The sequence below is a fragment of the Fonsecaea nubica genome, assembly GCF_001646965.1.
Source record: "Fonsecaea nubica strain CBS 269.64 chromosome Unknown Scaff68, whole genome shotgun sequence".
Lineage (NCBI taxonomy): Eukaryota > Fungi > Ascomycota > Eurotiomycetes > Chaetothyriales > Herpotrichiellaceae > Fonsecaea > Fonsecaea nubica.
Window position 1 is genome coordinate 60877 of NW_019173741.1, and position 15894 is coordinate 76770.

The 15894-nt window shown below is 51.6% G+C and overlaps 9 protein-coding genes across 9 annotated transcripts; 4 read left to right on the plus strand and 5 right to left on the minus strand.

The window, feature by feature from the left end:
* Positions 1-894: 894 nt before the first annotated feature.
* AYO20_08506 (hypothetical protein) lies at positions 895-3051 on the plus strand (the record flags this gene model as incomplete). Its single annotated transcript, XM_022646782.1, has 1 exon — positions 895-3051. The coding sequence occupies one exon, from the start codon at positions 895-897 to the stop codon at positions 3049-3051; it is 2157 nt and encodes a 718-aa protein (XP_022497226.1).
* Positions 3052-3181: 130 nt separating this feature from the next.
* AYO20_08507 (hypothetical protein) lies at positions 3182-4279 on the minus strand (the record flags this gene model as incomplete). Its single annotated transcript, XM_022646783.1, has 1 exon — positions 3182-4279. The coding sequence occupies one exon, from the start codon at positions 4277-4279 to the stop codon at positions 3182-3184; it is 1098 nt and encodes a 365-aa protein (XP_022497227.1).
* Positions 4280-4564: 285 nt separating this feature from the next.
* On the plus strand, positions 4565-6415 carry AYO20_08508 (hypothetical protein; the record flags this gene model as incomplete). The annotated part of the gene is made up of 1 exon (XM_022646784.1): positions 4565-6415. One exon carries the CDS (start codon positions 4565-4567, stop codon positions 6413-6415), a length of 1851 nt encoding a protein of 616 aa, XP_022497228.1.
* Positions 6416-6731: 316 nt separating this feature from the next.
* On the plus strand, positions 6732-8454 carry AYO20_08509 (hypothetical protein; the record flags this gene model as incomplete). The annotated part of the gene is made up of 2 exons (XM_022646785.1): positions 6732-7727; positions 7780-8454. The coding sequence occupies 2 exons, from the start codon at positions 6732-6734 to the stop codon at positions 8452-8454; spliced, it is 1671 nt and encodes a 556-aa protein (XP_022497229.1).
* A 620-nt stretch (positions 8455-9074) lies between these two features.
* On the plus strand, positions 9075-9628 carry AYO20_08510 (hypothetical protein; the record flags this gene model as incomplete). The annotated part of the gene is made up of 2 exons (XM_022646786.1): positions 9075-9485; positions 9593-9628. The coding sequence occupies 2 exons, from the start codon at positions 9075-9077 to the stop codon at positions 9626-9628; spliced, it is 447 nt and encodes a 148-aa protein (XP_022497230.1).
* Positions 9629-9754: 126 nt separating this feature from the next.
* AYO20_08511 (hypothetical protein) lies at positions 9755-10941 on the minus strand (the record flags this gene model as incomplete). The annotated part of the gene is made up of 3 exons (XM_022646787.1): positions 9755-10593; positions 10647-10724; positions 10776-10941. 3 exons carry the CDS (start codon positions 10939-10941, stop codon positions 9755-9757), a joined length of 1083 nt encoding a protein of 360 aa, XP_022497231.1.
* A 291-nt stretch (positions 10942-11232) lies between these two features.
* On the minus strand, positions 11233-12425 carry AYO20_08512 (hypothetical protein; the record flags this gene model as incomplete). The annotated part of the gene is made up of 2 exons (XM_022646788.1): positions 11233-12100; positions 12202-12425. 2 exons carry the CDS (start codon positions 12423-12425, stop codon positions 11233-11235), a joined length of 1092 nt encoding a protein of 363 aa, XP_022497232.1.
* Positions 12426-12840: 415 nt separating this feature from the next.
* AYO20_08513 (hypothetical protein) lies at positions 12841-13608 on the minus strand (the record flags this gene model as incomplete). Its single annotated transcript, XM_022646789.1, has 1 exon — positions 12841-13608. One exon carries the CDS (start codon positions 13606-13608, stop codon positions 12841-12843), a length of 768 nt encoding a protein of 255 aa, XP_022497233.1.
* A 435-nt stretch (positions 13609-14043) lies between these two features.
* AYO20_08514 (hypothetical protein) lies at positions 14044-15891 on the minus strand (the record flags this gene model as incomplete). The annotated part of the gene is made up of 2 exons (XM_022646790.1): positions 14044-15683; positions 15738-15891. The coding sequence occupies 2 exons, from the start codon at positions 15889-15891 to the stop codon at positions 14044-14046; spliced, it is 1794 nt and encodes a 597-aa protein (XP_022497234.1).
* Between the last annotated feature and the right edge of the window lie 3 nt (positions 15892-15894).

A 15894-nucleotide genomic window follows, 5' to 3' on the forward strand; every position in this document is an offset into this window, starting at 1 on the left:
CGTCTCCTGATGTTTCCTCTCGCGCATACATTTGGTCGTTGCAGGGCCGAGGTACACTAGGTTCGCCAGTCCCGAGACAAGCATTGTCACCAGAGGGGTAAGTACCTGCACCCTGTTGTCTGGATGCAGCACGCCCGGTATGCTACCCGGGTTCGTTCCGATCGCGGTCCTCTCAGAAGGGAACGTCAGTGCGAGGGCCACAGGCAAGGCGGTCTGCATGGCGAAGTATATAGGAAACGTCGCTTGCTGGAGGGTTGCAAACTGAGGTCGAGGAAGCGATTTAAAGGCTACGATGCCTCCGACAAAAGATTGGAAAGTCGTCGTACCCAGAAGCACCCCATAGCTTTGTGAATGCACATGATTAGTCCGGACTGAAATCAGAATCATTGTTACAGGTATGGAGCTCACCTAATGATGTGGTAGGGCGCTGCTGAGTAGAAGATTGATGTTTCTGGCATAGCGAGATAAGATTCTGGCGCAGTTCACTTGAGATAACAATAATCAGAGGAGGTCGTTCATGCTGGAGAGATCTAATCAACGGTGGTGACGGGGTGAAATGAGCCTTTAGTGCATGTGGTCCCGGAAAGCAATTCCGTGGCATAAACTCGTGGATCCGCGGTCCTTTCTACACGTGAGGACGCGAGATGTTCGTGTACCGCTGCCTGCTTCCCCGCTTTGAACAAAAGTCCACCACCAACCAACGCATAGCAGCAAATCCGCAGTCGATTCACAAGCTACTTCTGTCCCTTTGCTGTCGAGGTCAGCTTGTACAATATTCCTCTTGTCCTCACCTCGCCTGGTCGTCGCACAGCCTTCCTCCACGTCCCTTAATTCGGCTCGCGCATATAATTATCCGATGGGATCTAAGCCTGCGTCAAGGACACCCTAGCCAGGATGGAGAAGGAAGTGACGATATACATCATCGACCTGGCCCGGTCGATGGGCAAGAAACATAATGGCCGGGACCAGAGCGATCTCGAATGGGCTCTACAATGGGTTTATGACAAAATCACCAACGTGGTCTTTACTGGTCGCAAGACGCTCCAGATTGGGGTCGTCGGACTCGGTACCGATGACACCGACAACGAAATGCAAGGAGATTCCAGCTACAGGCACATCAGTGTGCTACAGCCGGTTGCTCAGATCCTTCTGGCTGAATTGCAGAACTTGCCCAAGGTTCTTAAACCCAGTGGCACAGACGATCGGGACGTTCTCTCCGCCATCATTATTGCCGTCGATATGATGATGAGACATTGCAAACATCTAAAGTATAAGAAAAAGATTGTCGTGGTCACAAATGCAACGGGGAGCCCTATTGACGACGATGACATTGAAAGCACCGCGGAACAATTCAAGAGCAACAATATCGAATTGGTGGTCCTCGGCGTCGACTTCGATGACCCAGAATACGGATTCAAGGAGGAAGGCAAACCAGACCTCAAGAAGAAGAATGAAAAGATTCTGCAAAAGCTGGCCGACCTCAGTGGAGGTATGCTGGGAACAATGCAGGAGGCTATCGACGAGCTTTCTCGACCACAAATTAAGCCAGTGCGACCAACGCCCACATACAAGGGTCAACTGAAACTTGGTGATCCGACACAGTATGATACGGCCTTGGCAATTGATGTTGAACGGTATTTTAAGACGTCTGTTAGGAGGCCTCCCACAGCGAGCGCATATGTCGTAAAGCCTTCCAGCGCAGAGGACGACGACGCGGAGAGTTTCAGCAACGTCCACAACCTGTACAAATACAGAGTCAAGGGTGAAGAGTACGACGGCGGGTCCAAGGTTATAAATCGCGAAGAACTCGCGAGAGGGTATGAGTACGGGCGAACCGCGGTACCCATCTCAGAGTCGGAGCAAAATATCACCAAATTGGAGACAGAAATGACATACGATATTCTGGGTTTCATTCCTGCAGAAAATGTGGAGCGATACATGCTCATGGATAACACCAATATGATCGTTGCGCAAAAAGGCAACGACAAGGCCGCACTGGCTCTCTCCTCCTTGATTCACTCCCTCTACGAACTCGGATCCGTAGCCATCGGCCGCCTTGTCAAGAAAGATATGGTGGAGCCAATCGTCACGCTCTTGTCACCGCTCGTTGAAGCAGACTTCGAGTGCCTCATCGAAAACATTCTTCCCTTTGCAGAGGACGTCCGATCGTACCGCTTTCCGCCTCTAGACAAAGTCCTCACTGTCTCTGGAAAGTCACTGACTGAACATCGTAACCTTCCTTCAGAAGCACTATTGCAGAGCATGAGTGATTTTGTCGACAGCATGAGTCTAGTTGGAGGCGATGGCGAGGAAGTAATGGCCATCGATGACACATTCTCCCCTCTCCTACACACGATCGAAGGTGCGATCAAGTACCGTGCCGTGCACAGTTCCGATCCCGAGAAGAAGGACGAGCTCCCGAAAAGACCAGAAGCATTCGACTCACTCCAAGAACAGCCTCTAGAGCTGCGAGAACGGAGTAGAGGAGCACTTCAACAGCTGATTGAAGCAGCAGATGTGAAGAAAGTGCCCAGCAAAGTAAAGGGGAGAAGGCGGTATCGAGATAGAGAGGCAGAAAAGCCTTTGTCGGGACTCAATGTGGAGGACTTGTTCCGCAAGACACGGCCATCCACCGAGCACGGCAAAGTCCGAATTTCGGCGAACAATGCGATCCCAGAATTCAAACAGCTGTTGGATTCGACAGACGACATGGAAATCGTAAAGGATGCGGTGAGCCAGATGCAAAAGATCCTGGAAAATTTGGCGAGAAGCGACTTTGGCGGTCAGAACTACCCGCGCATCGTGGCCGGTTTGGGCGAGATGAGGCAGGAGTTGCTCGGATTCGAAGAGCCGATGTTGTACAACACCGTTGTGCGTGAGCTCAAGCACAAGATCTTCGATGAGCAGCTGGGTGGGAATAGACGCGAGTTGTGGTGGGCGATTCGAAAGAGCAAGCTCGGATTGATTAGCAAAGATGAGGATGAGCGATCGAGCGTTGATGCGTCGGAGGCAGACGAGTTTCTGATCAAGGTACCTAAGCCCCAAGGATGAGTTGGGCGCACGGAATTATGGGATGAGGGTGGTTTCCGAAAGCTTTGTTGTTTTGCGTACCAGATACCAGGAGTGATGGATGCTACGACGAATAAACCTCTTAGGGGAGGAAGTTGATGATGGCGATGTTTCATGATATCTTCCCAATCCTCCGCTTCGCAATCTGAATCTTTCCATGTACGCGGTCAACGTCCTCATCTACCATCCTTAACATCTCGTTTTGCACCTCCAACTCCTGGTTGATGGCAATTCCCAACTCCTTTTGTCGCTGCACAATCTTGCGCAATTCTTCTACGTCAAGGTCTTGGTCAGCCATCTTTTGCTTCTGGAGTTGGAGGACGCCTTGATTGTCAAGTTCCCGCGTCTCAGCAGTCTCTTTGCCGAGCACTCTGCCACCGCCAACTTTGGGCTTGTTCCCGTTGCCAATAAGATGTTGGGTTTCTTGCATGGAAGCAACTGCGCTATCGAGTTTGGATTTGGTGGCCATGGCGTTAAGCAGGTTCTCGAGGCCATCTTTGTCCTTTTTGGCTGAGGCGATCAAATCTTTTCTCCTGCGGATTTCACCCTCTCCGAGCTTTTGTCCGCCCCATCCTCCATCTGTAGCATTTTGTATATTGGCTAGACCTTCCTCTAGAGCAGCGATCAACGACCCTGCCTTGACTAGATGGCTCTTTGCAGCCGCACTTGCTTCGTGTTGCTTCTGGGGCGTGGATGCTTGGTCGCGATTTGTCAGGTTCAGACGCGCGTCTTGTAGCTGAGCCTTCAGGTCACGATGAACATCAAGCCAGATAACAGGATCTGTGATCGGAGCGCCTCCTCCACCAGGACCGGATATGATAGAGTGTAGGGCGCCCGCCTTACTTGACGTCTGATTCGCGAAGGAGGATGGGAGGTTGAGAAAGGCCCTCCACACACTTGTCGAGCGCCACCTCGAGTCGTCAATTTCATTGATGGTCTTAAGATATGTCTCTAACCCCCGCCGTCGTTCTTCCGTCAGCTGTGGATTGGACACAGTTCGCTGAAACCATGATTTTGCAGGCAAGATGCAAGGCGGCGGTGAACCGACCTGGTCCGTCAACCCATTGTGCAGGACGAGGAAGTCGGAGTAGCGCTTCTGGACTGTGAAGGACCGTAAGGGTAAGCGGAGCGTGATGTTGTAGATGGTATAGGGTTTTCCGCTGCCGGATATCGTGGTATTAGGAATGGAGATTTCGACTTGTGGAGCCATGGTGCTCTCAGATGCTCGATCAAAGCTGGACCCAGCGTGGGTAGTCGAGCCTTGTTTATTGATGATGCTGGTACTTTGGCATTTTGTGAAATAAAGGCGCATGCGCCATGACGTCGCCTTGTTCCAGACCAAGACCCGCAACACCAACGACTGAAGAGGAAGGCCATCAGCCATACAGGAATCACCCTGAGACATAGAAACCATGCTATCACCCATGTAAACCACACCAGGCATTTCTGCCTGTTTCCGTCATGGTGATTCTCTCTCTTCAGACATCCTGCCACGATGGCAGCTCAGTCGAAACCTCCTCTTCCTCCCAGAACGCCTTCGGCCTCATCTAACGGCCATGCCAGCTACCTCTCGCCCTCAACAAATCCCCACTCATCTGTCTATCTCGGCGGGCTACATGACCCGCGAACTTCATCAACTCAGTCGTTGCAACCTGTTAAACCTCCTGATGACGGCCGCCGGGAATTGCTCGTTGTCTACATTCATGGCTTTCTCGGCACCGAAACCAGCTTCAAGAGTTTCCCGGCTCATGTTCACGGTCTCTTGACTTCGGCCGTGGCAGAAACACACGTTGTCTATACCAAGATCTACCCTCGGTATAAGTCGCGCAAGAATATTTCCTTTGCCCGAGATGATTTCAGCAACTGGTTAGCACCTCGCGAATCAAGTACGACGGATGTTATATTGGTCGGCCACAGCTTAGGTGGTATCCTTGCTGCCGAAGTGACCTTGATACCCTCCCATTTCCCTCCAGGGAATAAGAATCTACTCCAACATCGTATTCTTGGACTCATGGCCTTTGATACACCATTCCTGGGTATGCATCCTGGAGTAGTGGGGACTGGTATTGCCAGCCTGTTTCGGACTCCTCCTCAGTTGCCAGAGGCTCAACTTCCCAATCCAAGTCCATTTTCAGACGTTCCATCAACCTCAGAAGATCCAACGTACAATCCGGCGTATTCCAACGACGTTCACCTGGCCAACAGGACGGGCAAGTTGCGAAGGGCCTGGTACTTCTGGAACAAGCATTGCGGAGAGCTGGCGAAAGCGGCTGGAGATTATCTTTCTTCTCATCTCGAATTTGGTGGTTGCCTTGCAGACTATCCTGGCTTGAAGAGGCGATATAGCGCAATCCGTGCCCTAGAGGACGTTGACGAGACATTGGATCCAAGGTCACCTGAAGGGAAGTTGATGAAGCGCGTGAGGTTTGTCAATTACTATTCAGCAAGTACTGGGCCCATCAGAGAGAGGTCACCTTCTCCCAGCAAAGAGCGAGTGTTACTGGAACCTCCCACAACAGAACTTCAGGATATGTCTACACGAAGATCGTCTGGGGAAAGTCTTCGTCCCTCGACCGTTTCGAGCCCGCGTCTCTCTCTAGAAGAACATCGTGGTGGCGAGGTTATTTCGAAAGATGTGGCCGAGCTCAAGATCGATCCTGACCCACCAGCTAGTTTTTCTGTCTCAAAAACGAGCGAGCTCACCTCAACACCGGATCTTTTCAACGACAGTCGAGGCTCAGTAGAAGTCTTATCTCTCGAACTCGGGTTGCCACCTCTTGCAGCATTGCCGGAGCGACCAGCGGAATTCGACCCCAGTCAATACCGCGACAAGGATACCCTCAAAGTGGTTCAAAAAGAGCATGAACGGCAAGTTCAGGCATATGAAAGGGCAGTGCGAGACCGAAACAAATCCGTCGAAGAACGCGAAAAGCTACTGCGGAAACACGAGCGCAAGCAGCAGGGACAGGCGTCGAAGGCCATCAAGGAGCAAGAAAACCAGCAGCAAAAGCAACAGCCAGAATTAACATCCACAAAAACCCCAGAAGAATATGAGAGGCAACTGCAGCAAGAACAGAAAGCCTCCAGTGCCACACAAGAAAACGGAAAAGCGCAAAAAGATCGCAAGTTTTGTGCTCTCCCGGCTATAGATGCAAACACACGCAAGCGAGACCCAACATGGATTAGAGTATACATGGGAGGAATAGATGAGGTTACGGCACACACGTCGATGTTTAATGAGTCAGAGACCTATGCAAAACTCGTGGCAGATGTGGTTGAGAGAATCAAGACCTGGGTCGCTGAAGATGCCACCTCACGAGCAGTTCTCGCGGCCCTGGAGCAATGATTTTCTGTCCAACACCACCTTTTGATGACCAATGAGCATATGAGATACCCAAATAACTGAATGAAATTATGTGGTGCGTTATATTGTGCCTTCGCACCACTTATCCTCTGGTTACTGTCGCTCTCTGTGTGGCCTGACGAGGCTGCCAATTTTCGCGAGGCTGACATTCTCCAACAAACCCCACCACCACACCGTGATTTCGAACAGCCCACTCGTGCCACTTTTCCTCGCATGACTCAATCGCAATCTTCGGTGCACTCTTAAAATCTGCCGCAACTACCTTGATAACGGTCCTGGCTATAACAATCTGACCAAAATGGAGAATAAGGAAGCCGCATTACCGACCCATGCCAAAGATAACCCTAACGTGTCCGCCGACGGCGCACCCTCGAAGAATGCATTGAAGAAAGCGCAGAAGGAGGCAGAGAAAGCCGCAAAAAAGGCCGCAGCAAAGGCAAAAGAGGCAGAGCAGAAAGCAGCCCAACAAGCACAGGCTTCCGAGGATACGGCCAAGGACAAATATGGTACATTGCCGCAGGACGACCCCGAGATTACACATCTCAAGAAGCTGGGAGAGGAACACGTCGACAAAGAAGTCACCGTGATCGTTAGAGTCCACAACTCCAGAAGCCAAAGTGCAAAGTTGGCATTTCTCATGTTGCGCCAGCAAGGCAAAACCATTCAAGCTGTCGTTGCAGCAATAGGGGATGCTGTGTCTAGGCAAATGGTAAAATGGGCTGTGGGCGTCAACATCAACTCCTTCGTCCGCGTCTCTGGAATAGTCAAGAAGCCCAACCCTCCAGTGGCCTCTGCCTCAATCAGCGACCTCGAACTCCATGTCACAAAGATTTACCTGATAGCTTCCGCCGCCGAGCAGATCCCTATGCAAGTGAAAGATGCGGAGCGACCGCCGCCACCATCAATAACGGGGGAAGAAGAAGGACCAGCAGTCGATGCCGAGGGAGCTCCGATCGTCACGCTGAAAACCCGTCTCGACAACCGGGTGATTGATCTACAGACAGAGTGCAATCAAGCCATCTTCACCATCTCGTCGGGCGTCGAAGGACTATTCGAAGAATTCATGCGCAAGGCTGGCTCCCGCAAGTTCAACACACCTAAGCTCCTTGGCGCGGCGACAGAAGGCGGCTCTGGGGTCTTCGAAGTGAACAACTATTTTGGCAAGAGTGGATTCCTTGCTCAGTCTCCGCAGTTGCACAAGCAGATGCTTATTGCTGGGGATTGCGAGAGTGTCTTTGAGATTGGCCCGGTCTTTCGCGCGGAGAATAGCAATACGCATCGACATTTGACAGAGGTATGGCCTTCCAACTCATCCACCGTGGGAACTACTGCTAATCGTCTTTCAGTTCACCGGTCTCGATTTCGAGATGGTCTTCAATCACCACTACCATGAAGTACTAGAATTTGCTGAGAACCTCATCGTCTTCATTGTCCACGAGCTCAAGACTCGCTTCAAGGATGAAATTGCTGTCGTGCAAAAGTACTTTCCCCGTGCAGGAGACTTCCGGATCAAAGACGGCAAAGCCTTACGGTTGAAGTACTTTGAAGGGATCAAAATTCTGAGAGACGCCGGTGTCGACACCACGGAACAAGACAACTATGTCACCGATTTGACGACAGCTCAGGAGAAGAAGCTGGGACAGTTGATCAGAGAAAAGTACGACACTGATTTCTACGTGCTGGACGAGTTCCCCATGGTGGTCCGGCCTTTCTACACCAAGCCACACCCGTCCGACCCGAAATTGTCGAATTCCTACGACTTCTTCATGCGTGGTGAAGAGATCATGTCCGGCGCTCAACGTATCAACGATGCCACAGAGCTAGAGGCATCAATGAGGAGCAAAGGGGTTGATCCGAATTCAGAGGGCTTTCAAGACTACGTCAACGCCTTCAGGCAAGGGTGCCGGCCTCACGCTGGTGGCGGCTTGGGCCTGAACCGTATCGTCATGTTCTTCCTAGGGTTGGATAACGTGCGGCAGGCCACACCCTTCCCCAGAGATCCGCAGAGATTGCGGCCATAGACTTTCTTCGTTGTGTGCGAGACTTGCATCATGAAAAACTTTGCTTCACTTTCCTTCAGGAGGATGATCCCTTGAAGTGGGGAGTCCGACGCCCAATTCGTTGCGAGAACTATGTTATGTAGGATTCTGAAAACAGGCGAGAAATAGAAAACAGACAGCCACATGGCTCAGGATGACAAAGGAGGGGGGAGTGTTTAGATCAAAGGCTTTCTAGTCGGAACGGCCGAAGCCAAGTAGCTACAGAATTCCGAGACTCTTGACGAAGCACCTCCTCTCACCAGACCTATACTACAGTAGGAGGCACATGCTTGCGCCGGCCGTGGCGGAGAGAGGTGTATCACATGAACTCGAGACCCGGTAGTAGGTAATACTTGTACCAACATACCGTGTTGTGTAGCCTTGGGTGCTTGATCCGGTCCCCCCGCGCCGATGCGGGGCCCATTGAAGAGACATCAATATTTTGCCGGAAGTGTACTTGGGCGCAGGAGATTGAGCCCGTATACATAGGTACTTATAACTCATTTTCTTACAGCCAGTCCTTCTCGAAGCCCCTACCGCAGTTTTAGAGATACTCCTTGTTACCAGATCCTCGCCATTTCGTCCTCCACATCGACATCAACATGACGTACACAGGCCAAGTCCCACCCTCGCTGGCGGACAAGATCGATCCCCGCATCGTGCCTTTCTTCGAACGCTTCTACCACGTCTCCGACACGCCGAGCGCGCACGACGACTATGCGGATTCGTTCCTCCCGGACGCCGACTTCGTCATGGGCTCCAAGGGAGTCAAGGGCCGTGACCAGGTGCTAGAGCTCCGCAAGAGCCTCTGGACGGGGCCGGTTGTGACCAGGAAGCACAAGCTCGACAAGATCTTCCCGTTTGGCGAGGGGAGCCTCGAGTGCATGCTGTACGGCACGGTGGACTACGGGTTGAGGAACGGCAAACAGTTGACCATTGAGTGGTCCGCCAGGGCGGTGCTGGCGGAGCACGACGGGAAAGACTTGAGGTTCAAGTTGTATCAGGTCTATTTGGTAAGTATGTCCCAAGCGACACTCAGTGGGGATCTATCAAGCCAAAAAAAAAAAAAAAAAAAAAACATGCAATGACAAGAGAACTCGAAGCTGACGGCGGACCGCAGGATCCCGCGCCTGTTGCAGCTGCTGCGAAGGATTAGGGGTGGCGGATCAAGAAAATGAAGAATATCCATTCCACCAGCTTTGCAAGATTCCCGTGGAACACCTCTCAATCACAATCACCGTGATTCGCATAAAACACCCTCGTGCTCGAATTTATTTGTGTATCATCCCGCCATCTCGTAATATGTTCCTTTCCGACCAGGTACCCTTAATCCACCATCTTGCGTAGGTCTCGTAGGAGAAATTCTGACCGGGCTACCCTCAACCTCCGCACTCTGCGGTCGCTGACTGTCCTGGTATAGTGGTGCTGGGGAGGTACTCGTCACACTTTCATCTGCTGGGAGTTCTGACTTGTGACCCGACCATGCCGGACTCCTCATCTCTGGGTCAGACGGCCTCCGGTCCACCTGCGGTAGTGTGGGCTCCCTCATTGGTGCGGGCTCGGTGTTGTCCAGTCTCCTCTTTGCGCTTCGACGATAAGCTGTGCATAATAACCAGGCAAAAGCCAGCACTATCGCTGCTCCACATACTGCTCCAAATGCCACTCCTATCTTTTGTCCTGTGCTCAACCCAGAGGCGATTGGCGTGACTGTCGAGGTGGCAGCGGGTGCAGTGAAGGTCTGAAAAGAGCTGGAAGATGGGCGCTGAGTAGAGCTTGCTGCGGATGCTGTAGATGAGGGTGATAGAGGATCGGTTGTGCTAGTCACCGAGTCGGTCACGGATGTTGAAGTGGTGATCTCGGCGTCTGAGGGAAGAAGCGTCAAAGTCAGGGAGTGTTCAGATGAGTACGCATCAGCATCTTTCCAACTGACACTGCGGCCTACAGTTGCTGGCAAGGACATGATATTCTTGAGGACGGAGGAATCGGTAAAAGCCACGGTTCTTGATTCAACCTCGGGGCACCAGCAAGGTAAGGGTGTCGTGACTGTACTGCCTTCGTCTTCACACGCGACCCATTCATTCGAGGTGCCATTGCAGTAAACTAAGCCGGCCCACGGTTGCCCTGCGGGATTTAACGAGTGTGCGACGGACTGGACGAGGATTTCTTTTCCCTACCTTCAAAATCTCCTTTGCGAGGACAGGCAGGGTCATCATAACTAGAATCTGTGCAGCCTGCCAAGTAGGTGACGCCAACTGATCGTGGTCAGTACAAGAAATCTCAAGATAGCAAGGGGCAATTCTCACATTGACCGTTATAGCAAGCATGCGACGATAGACACATGTCCAGACTCTCACAGCATGATTTGTGGCCGAGAGCGGCATTCCCACAAGGGATGTACCTGGAATCGGCTTCCACGCCATCGTAGTAGTAACAGGTGCCATTGGAAATATCCGGGTTGTAGTCCGCCATGGCTTGCCGAGGGATGGTTGACATGAGGAGGGCGAGGGAGGTAAATAGCATAGTCCTGGAGAAGGAACGGGGCAACCCAAGGTTGTGTAACCCACAGGGGGTGTTGTTGAGAGATTGAGGCAAATGTCAAATCCAGGACCGGGTACCAGCAGTAAGAGACTCGTTTGCTGTAAGACAGATGAGGGCCGAGTGGGTGCGGTTTCCCGTAGCTGTTGAAACCAGCAATATGTACTTCCCATTAGAGGTGCGGCAGTATGTCTCAATTTTCAATTCACTTCATCTCACTTGTCATCAATCAGTCCATCGGCTTCGAAGATCCAGCAAGTCTCTTTGGCCGTAAACCTCGCCGGCAATCGTGACTATCATGTCCAAGATTACACGATGATTTCGATTTGAATCATCAATACCTTCGACAAGCTCTGCTTCTCCATGTCCATTCTCGAGAGTGGTCGTCTCTTCAGTGATATCATTTGTGCCAGCGTCTGGATTCTCATTTGGAGACTCGTTCTCAGCCTCGCCCTCTTCCTCCTCTTCCTCTTCCTCTGCCTCTGTGCCATGCCGTTCGTCTCCCACGTCTTGTAACCAAAGCGCCCTCTGCGCCAACTTTCGGATGTCTCCGATTTCCTCACTCGACAACTCCCCGCGATCTCGACACTTCCCTAGGACTGCCCACGTCCAAGCCCCAACCCTTGTTATCCTCGCCGGATCCCTCGTGTGGAGCATTTTGTGCAGCTTTTCCGAAAGAAATCTGACCAGCTCCACGATGGTGTCCGCATCCATACAAGCAACCTGTACAGGGTGAGGGTCGGTAGACACCATATGCTGCTCCCATTGCTTTTGCACCTTTCGAGTGTTCGCCGGAAATGATATGAACTGTGAAGAACGAAGGACTTCAACGGCGGAGAGAGGTGGTGGGCACCTGAGCGTGGCACGGGCCAGTCTGAAATGCGCAAGGAGCGAGTCGTAATAATGGATTTGGGCAGATGGTAGAGACGGTTTTGCTTCCACTTCCACCGACGGAAGAGTTTGTTTGAGTGCAGTGTATGCGCCGTCAAAATAATAACCTCCCTGTTCCAGCTCCTGCTTCTCTTCGAGTACATCCAGACGTGTGGCCGAAATTTGCGCAGTTATAATAGACGGGACACCTTTTGCTTCCGACCTGGGACAAACCATCAAGTATCAGCCCTTTGCCTGCCCTTAGCCCTGGAATACCAGACATTCAGCGACACGCGACTGAGATACCGACGGGGGGAGACTCACCGCACCATCCTCAAGTAATCGACTCCATCACACGCAGGCCCGTAGAACAATTCACCCCTGTCCTCCCCGAGTCCAGGAAACGCACCGACCTGGCCACTAGCCTGGTCGACGTAGGGGACTTCGTCTGCGTCCTCTTCCTCCGAATCGCTCCAGTAGTATGGCCGCTTGACGGGGGACGAGCCGTCCGGCTCCGGGGAGGATGTATTGCGGCGTTTGCGCGACATGTCTTCGGCGCGGACGCTTCAGGTCATCTTTGTGCTGGGTGAATTGAATGACTTGGTGCCGAACTATGGATGTTCATATCCTACCGAGGACGAGGTACAGAAACGCGAAATGCGCATCCATTACCTCCAAGTAATACGGGGGAGTGAATGAATGCCCGCACTTTTTATACAGTGGAGCACACCATTCTGTGGAGATTCTCAGATCTGCATACTGCCACATGCAAGTTGCGCCGCCTCTCCCCTGTTAATAAGTACTTGTAATATGCCTCGTAGATTATAGGCTACAGCTCTTCCAGAGATACTCTCTAAATCACGTACCAGGTATCTCATCATAACACAATGTCATCGACAAGTCATCGTTAGATATGGGGAGTTGAAAGTCAGAAAGAAATGTATGTCAATGTCGCTACTTCAGTTAAACAACCCCAGCGACAACCATCGCCTGCATACATCGTCTCCGATCAATTTCCTTCTTCAACATCACCAAGCAAGTTGCCACAATCATTGCCTCGTCAAGATGGCTTGTCGCTTCTTGATCAAGTATAAGTTGCCCGCCGTTCCCAGCAGAGCATTTGGAAGTACCCTCTGTCCGTGTTCCATCCGATCTGATCAGCTGCGCCAGAATGGTTCCCGACTCCTTTTGGCGTAATGCAATGATATTGACTTTCTTGCCTAGCCCATCTTTCGTGTGGGAATAGCTCCATTCAAACGAACGCCCGTCTGGAGTGGTGAAGGATGCAGATCGAGAACTCAGCTTCCCGCAGACTTTGATCTTGTCCGAATCGCCACATATCCCAGCCTGACCTTGAATGAACCTCAATTCAGGGTCTCGTTTGGGACCAAAGAAGTATGTCGTGCTTATCAAGTCGCCGAGCTTCGGGTGGCTGAGCACCGCATCCCCAGAACATCTCTTTAATCTCGTCGAGGTATATGCAACACTCCCGTCGTCATGGAAGATGTCAATGTTCATCTCCGACGAGAGACTTAGACATCGAAATACACCAATCCCACGAGCCGAAATGTGCAGAATTGTACCAGCGTGGAAGTGATCGGGGTCGAGAAGGGTGGTTGCGTACGAGGCGTCGGAAAAGAGAGAGGGAGGTGCAGATTTGGCATCAACTTCCAACGACTTCTCCGTCGAGGTGGGCACCTCATTCTTGAACTCGAAGTGTTTAGTGGTCATCCTGTTGTGGCTTTGAGGTATCTTTCCCGTGCTGAATCAAACTGCGGTCAGGACGGTCCAAATGTTTAATATTCCAATGCTCTGACAGCAGACGTGATGTGTACCTTCTGTTGAAGCCGGTGACCAGGACCTTTTATTTACCAACGTCCAACAACGATCATAGAGCTGGCTTTTGTACTAGGCTGTGTTATCGTATTCGGAATTCCACATCTGGAAAGGATTGTTGAAACCGATTGTGATTGGCCCAAATGGCGAGGCAGACTCCCAGGCGCAACGTTGCAGACAGGGCGAGTTCGTTGGGCCCCAAAGATAGAACGAGATTGTTCCGTACTCGGCTTCGCTTACAGAGATCGATCTTCATGGAACATGTCCAAAAATTGGGGTATCCTGTCAATCGATTCTTGGGTGCTTCGGACATTCCGCTGCCGAGCCACATTATTGTCGATCACTGCCGCCCGCTGCCTTCACAACCACAACATCTGGCAAATCTCTGATGTCAGTCAGTACCCCAGCGGCCGCAGCACCTTCCTCCACTTCTCTGACTAAATCCACTATTCTCATTGCGTCGACTCGTAGTGTGCCGACCTCAAAAGCGACCATCTGAATATCACTCTCGTGGCACTGATCAGGAGCTAAAGGGCCAATCCGCAACTCAGCCGTCAAGGCCATCAGATCGGTCTCTGGAGGAACAGGTTGGGCATGGTGCATGGCATACACAACGTTCTCATCGACAATTGCTTGCGCAATATCAATGTCCTCACCACATCTGGTGTGCCGCCGTTCTCTTGGGTGGAACGAGGCGGTAGATGATTTCGGCGCGTGGCGTTTAGCGAACAGCTGGGTCTGCGTCGTCTGGCGCTGGACCCGAGGTAAGGGAATGATGGCGATTTTGGCGGTCTTTGTAGAGTTATTCATGACAAGGACCTTCCACGTGAATGGCTCGCCAACTTGGACCGGAGTCATGGGGGCTGTGAAGGATATTGACAGTCCACTCCTCGAATCGGTAGCAAAGGTTGGTTGCAGGCTGGTGCTAAGGGTGGGCGCAGATGCCACTGCACCACTGTCAGGGTGAACTGGAAGGCTTGTTGGCCGATTTGGCCGTTGTATGGGTTGTGAAGGAGGGCCAAAGGATGGGTTTAATGCTGGAGTAAAATCGACATTGGTAGTCCAATTCATGACGAGAACTGGATGACATTGTTCATTCACCTGCATTGCCAATCTCAGCATAATTGATAAGACGTCAATGTTTGGGTTGGCGAATCCAAAACCAGGATGTCGATCCGGGTCCGAATTCTGATAGAGTCTGTAAAGGAATGTTACACAGTCCCCTGAGCGGGCGTGCATAGGTAGAAATCCAGGCATCAAAGACTCTGTCCGTCCGTTCTTGAGCGATAGATCAATGTGCTCAATCGTTGCATCCACTCGCACAAATGGAATGATGTCTATGTCTAGCAAAGCAACAGTGGTGGGCGCAGTGGTAAAGGTGTTCACCTTTTGATACCGGATTCGTGACATTGTCGCAGGGACTGCCCTATGCCGCCTTGATGGGACGTGTTGGAGATGAACACGGTGCTTGTGTGTTGCCGTCATGGGAAGGACTCGTTCCAGTCTCGAAGCAGCAAGATACGGAGGATTCTGCCTCCACCCGGGGAGAAAGCGCATGGGTTCAAGTACATTTGCTTCCAGAGGTCGAAAGGGTGCGAGATCGTCATTCTTGTCGGTTTCATCCCGCTGAGGAGCGGTGATTGTCGCGGAAGGGATCAGGATGATGGCAGGCTGAGGTAGGCGAAATCTGGGCCGATTGAGAGAAATTTCAATTTCCCAGACAAGAGTTAAAGTCTGACCGCTGGTTGTGGTCTCACTCGCCAGGACCATGGGTTCGTTCTTCTGGATTGCTTCGGCCGTATACACGAGGTCTTTGGGAGGAGCTGCTCCGGAGGCATTTTGTTCATTCCCAGGAGACTCCTCGACGGCCCACACATCGATCTTGAAGGAGAGCTGTGAGAGAAATGACTTCAAGACATCTTCGTCGCAATGAGGCAGCCGTATGGCTGCTAGTGTCCTCAATCTTTCATCTGATCTGGGCATGAGTAAGACAGAATTCCTCAGATGAATAGCGCCAAACATACCAAAAAAGAGCAAGTCTCGTTCCTTGATGGCGAGAAGTTGATTAGAGTCACTGTGAGCCTCCGCTCCTGCTTGTAGAATTTCCGAGATCTCGGACACTGTGTCTTCAGGGATAATGGCATCCACCAAGGCTGATTTGAAGAGTTCAGCTTCCATATT